At 57.8% G+C, this 4858-nt stretch overlaps 1 protein-coding gene across 1 annotated transcript in view; it reads right to left on the reverse strand.

The window, feature by feature from the left end:
• The window catches only part of LOC104123536 (tumor necrosis factor receptor superfamily member 10B-like), a 5796-nt gene extending 1946 nt beyond the window's left edge, over positions 1 to 3850 (reverse strand). The window contains exons 1-8 of the mRNA XM_035891396.1: positions 3422 to 3850; positions 2190 to 2316; positions 1586 to 1708; positions 987 to 1101; positions 805 to 895; positions 609 to 697; positions 400 to 477; positions 127 to 362 (exon numbers count right to left, since the gene is read on the reverse strand). Of these exons, the coding sequence (XP_035747289.1) occupies positions 127 to 362; positions 400 to 477; positions 609 to 697; positions 805 to 895; positions 987 to 1101; positions 1586 to 1708; positions 2190 to 2316; positions 3422 to 3529 (967 nt within the window). The 5' untranslated portion in view covers positions 3530 to 3850. The remainder of the gene's footprint in view (positions 1 to 126; positions 363 to 399; positions 478 to 608; positions 698 to 804; positions 896 to 986; positions 1102 to 1585; positions 1709 to 2189; positions 2317 to 3421) is intronic.
• Between the last annotated feature and the right edge of the window lie 1008 nt (positions 3851 to 4858).

Raw genomic sequence — 4858 nt, forward strand, 5'->3', positions numbered from 1 at the left:
AAGCAGAGTCCAGCGGAGTCGGGTGGTCCCGGGAGGGCAGGGCTCGCACCGGCCCCCTGGCGATGCCGTCTACGGTGGTGGCATCTGCCCTGCCATGGTTTCAAGGCTCACTTGCTCATCTCGAGCTGGCAGGGGCCCCGTACAGCACAGCCCTCCCTGTAACCCTGGGTCCCCAGCAGGGACGCTGGGCGTGCTGGCACCTCTGCGATAACGGCACTGGGGAGGGGGCTGCAAGCGCCCCACATAGAGCAGGGCACCACCAGAGACCCTCCTCTGCTTGGTCCAGCTCTACCACATCCCCGCAGGGGCGAGACTCGCCCCCCTGCTCCTCCAGCCTTCCCAGGAGCTGCAGGCGAAGTGGGGAGCGGAGGGGGGAACCTCACCCCCACCCCACAAACAGAGCCACCACACCCCACCCCTGACGCTGGCAACTCACCATCACGCTGCAGGGCTTCCCGCTCATGTCTCTCCTGTCTCCTGGAAGATGAACACAGTGCTGTGATCCCTCTCTTCCCCCAGGTAGGCACCTCTTCCCACCCAGTCCACACCTGCATGGAGCCCCCAAGCCAGGGTGAGCGCTTTGGGGGTCCCCCGCACCCGGTGCTCACCTGAGGAACGGTGGCAGTAGTGCCGCCACCCACAGAAGATGATGAGAACCACAGGGAAGGCCACAGCTAAGGTGATGGCAATGATCAAGCTGGCTAAAGCAGATAAAACAGGGCATGTGGGGAGCTGCTCCTTGTCTCCTCAGCAGCAGCCCACCCTCAGCTCGTCTCCCCTCCACCAGCAGCCCCCCCACTTACAAGGGAAGTCGGAGAAGGTACCGGTGTAAGGACCGCACTGGCGGTCGCTGTGCGGCGTGCAGGGAGCCAGCTCCACTTCATCCTTGAGACACCTGGGAAAAGGGCAAACAGGGCAGGCTCAGCGGCCCTGGGGGGGCTCCCAGCAGAGCTCCCGGTGGGCCCCACCGCGTCACCCCAGCTCACCGGGGCCGGCACTTCTGGCACATCTCGCAGGGGTGGTCCGGGGAGCAGAAGGTGCCGTTCCTGCAGATGCACTGCGTGTCTCTGACGGCTCGGCAGGGACTCGGCTCCACCTGATCTGCAGGCGAGAGGAGAAGCGGCTCTACCCCAGCCCCTCCGCGCCACGCTCCTCCACCCGCTTCCTTCGTTAAGGCGGCTAATGACCCGAGCTGACCCTCAAGCCTGGGGAAGACCAAGTCGTACCCTGCTGTGGAGTTTCAGCCTTACCCTTTCCTGCCCACACCTCACCATGCCCAAGAGAAAAGCAACGCTCGCATCAAAGCTCCACCAGCAGCCTACAACGCTGCCGTGAGCCCCGTCCTCCCGGTCCTTGCTGGGTGGAGGTCTCGTGTCCAGGCTTTGCTTGAGGGATGCTGCATTAAATGGAGACATAGGTCTGGCACAAGCCGCCACACCAATTCCAGACCCAGCCTGCTCCCGCACCCTGAGCCGCACTTTGGGGACGCTGCAGGTGACCGTGCTCTTAAATAGAGAGGTCTCTGGTCAGCTGAACCCAGCCCATGCTACCTGCCAGTATCGCCATCGTACACACCGGCTCATACCTTCCCTACATGTCCGGCAGCCAAGGCACTTGGAAAAGTCATTTGGGTATTCCGTGTATTCATTGTCTTTACACGGCGAACACTTGCTGGAGCCGTTCCTGTAGCTTTCTGCAACGTAGGTGCCTGCAAGAAGGGGTGGGGGAGAAAGAAAGAGCGTATCCGTGGGCACGCAGCACAGGGCAGAGGTGTGTTTATAGAATCATAGAATCGCTTTGGTTGGAAAAGCCCTTTAAGATCATCGAGTCCAACCGTTCCCCTACCCCTGCCATCCCACCACTAAACCCTGGCCCTAAGCACCTCATCTCTTCTTCTTTTAAATCCCCCCAGGGATGGGGACTCGACCACCTCCCTGGGCAGCCCCTTCCAGAGCCTGACAGCCCTTTTTGCAGAAAAGGGAGTCGATTCCACTGCCAGTGCAGTTAAGAGGCAAATTAGGAACCGTCAAAAGGAAAACGTTCACATCATGAGTCCTTAGATCTCATGACGGCGCAGCGGGGGAAGAGCCAGAGCACCCACTGCCTCCTTGCAAGGAATGAGGACACACAGGCCCCGCGGGCAGAAACCCGGCAGGGCTGCACGGGCTGCGACGTCCGAGCCATCTTACCCGCAGGGCACTTCTTGCCATAGTGGCCGCTGTCTTGGATGAGGTAAAACTCTTCCCTACTTGGGTCCGAGGCATCCGACTGGTCCCTCCTATGCAGGGCTACTGCAACAGTTCCCAACACAGCCTCCTGCTAAAAAAAAAAAAAAAAAAGCAGAAAAACTTGGGTTAAAAACCACCGCAAGTCCATTGGGCAAGGGAAGAAAGAGTTGCGCCAGGGCAGGTTTAGGTTGGACATTAGGAAAAATTTCTTTACAGGAAGGGTTGTCAGGCTCTGGAATGGGCTGCCCAGGGAGGTGGTTGAGTCCCCATCCCTGGGGGGATTTAAAAGATGGGTAGATGAGGTGCTGAGGGACAGGGTTTGGGGGTGGGATGGCAGGGTTAGGGGAACGGTTGGACGTGATGATCTTAAAGGGCTTTTCCAACCTAGATGATTCTACGATTCTACAAAAGAGAAGGGCAAGAGCTGATCTGCCCAGTGCACTCAGGCAAAGCGGGAGAAGAACACTGGGATGGCTCAGAGCCGCTGGACCAGCAACCAAACCTCCCCTTGACACAGGTGAAGGGCACTTCCCCCATCCCAGGGCGGTTATTCCCTTGGCAAAGCAGAAGGAGGAGGTTTGCAGAGGGATTCCCGTGTGCCAGGTTACCAGCGAGGCAAAGGCTCGCTAACGCTTCCTTAGGATAACATCAGGACCCCTTTCCTTCCCCAATTTCTGACTGTGTGAACCAACAGCACCGAAGAAAATGGAAGGGTAGGGAAGAGGAACAGGGAGGGCGTTTGTGGGGAGGAAACTGGCCCCGTGTCAAGGCTGGTACGCGGCTCCTGTGCCCACAAGAAACACCCGGGCTGCTCTGGGCTCCCAGGGGACAGCATGGCCTCCAGCATTTCCGCATTATCCCCATTATCTTCCTGCGGATCGGGAAGCCAACGGCTCCGTTTCCGCCAGCTCACAACGCATCTTTCTGCTGGCTCAGCTCTTTCCATACCGGCTGGTTTGCTGCAGCTACGGAGGGGATGATGCTCAATGGAAACGGCCACTTGCCCCATCAGGGTTTGGGGGGGCCCTTGGGCACCCCATGTCCTCAAGGGGGACAGTGCCCTTGGCATCTCAACTAGCACAGAGCACAGGTACTCCACGGATATAAATAAATGGATATAAATGGATATAAATGGATATAAATGGATATAAATGGATATAAATGGATATAAATGGATATAAATCTGCCCCTACCTCCAGCCTCTGCCCCGGGTTACGGGAAGGGCCGATGCCCGGCCATGCCGTGTACTGCACAGCCTCCGGTAGAGGCACTTTGCCCTTTCCCTCCCATACACCAGGCATGAAACCTGCCTCTTAAAGCAAATATTTCTTCAGTGAGTCAGAAGCTCCCTTTGAGAGGCTGAAACAATAGAGACGCGAGCCGTCCCCTGAGCCAGCCCGGCCATCTACAGAGCTGAGCCCCCGCTCCTCCTCCTCCCCGGACACTTCCTGAGCAAAGGAGGGTGCGAGCGCTGAATCCGACCACAGCAGGTCCAGCGGTCACGGGGTTCCAGAGGGTGACGCAGACCCGCAAATGCCACCGCTGAGACCAACCAGGCAACGGAGAGGGTGACCCCCTGCCGCCACCACGGCACAGACCCCCGGCCAGCCCGGGAACGGGGCCATCTCCAGACCCTGACCTGGAGGAATCAAATCCACGTCCCTCCAACGGCTCCTGGCTCCGCATCTCCTGCTGCTGCTTTCTCCAGTGGGCAGGGCTTGCAAGTTTATGAAGTGCTTTATCCAGCTTAGGAGATAAGTTGTGCTTTTACTTCCCAGCCACAAGCAGCTCTCAGGGCTTTACCCACTGTGGTCTTGAAAGTCTTCAGGGACTGAGGCTGGGCAACCTGTCCCACTGCCTCGCTGTCCCCAGAGGGGAATAAAAGAAGTTTCTCTCCCATTCAAACTCTGCCAGGCCACCAAGGCAGCGTTGCCTGCTGTTTGGAAAGGCCCCTTAGGCACAGGATTTCATTGCTTTTCATGAAACAGCAGTTTAGCAGAGCTTGCCCAAGTGCACGATAAGGTTATCAGCCTCAGCCAGGGCAGCCCAGGTACATCAGCCCACCCCGGGGCGCTTGGCAGGCGAGGGCTCCCACCCCTGACTAACCTAACAGCCTCGCAAAGCACGGAGAAACCAGGCTGGGAGCCGTGGGAGAGATGCAATGGTATTCAGGAGTAGTTGTCACCCACGGGAAACATCCCAAGAAAGCAACGTTGCCTCAAGGCAGAGGAATTAGCAGGCACAGGAATCCCCAATACCCTCATCAGCTAAAAGCCTCTTCCTTCTGGATCATCAGGTCTGGAAAAAAAAAGCTCTGGGAATCTTTCAACTTTCCCTTCCTCCATCCCCAATTTGGTTTTCCTCCTGAAGTGATCGCAAGGAAGGAGTTGGGCCCTACAGCAGATGACAGACCCCTTGCTGAACCCCTGACCATCGATGAACATCCATGCAGCATTAACGCCCTTGGTGGTAGCCAAGAGGGATAAAAGGGAGATCCCCTGGCCAACAGGGATAAAAGAGGTGCCAGGCAGAGACACCTGGCATGTCTCTGCTCCCAGGGCACAGGTCTGATGAAGGCAGGGGGTTTTCCCCCAAAACTTTCCATGGGTGGACTTTGAGCTCCCGCAAAC

Source organism: Egretta garzetta, unplaced genomic scaffold (assembly GCF_000687185.1).
Source record: "Egretta garzetta isolate BGI_Z169 unplaced genomic scaffold, ASM68718v1 scaffold233, whole genome shotgun sequence".
Classification (NCBI taxonomy): Eukaryota; Metazoa; Chordata; class Aves; order Pelecaniformes; family Ardeidae; genus Egretta; species Egretta garzetta.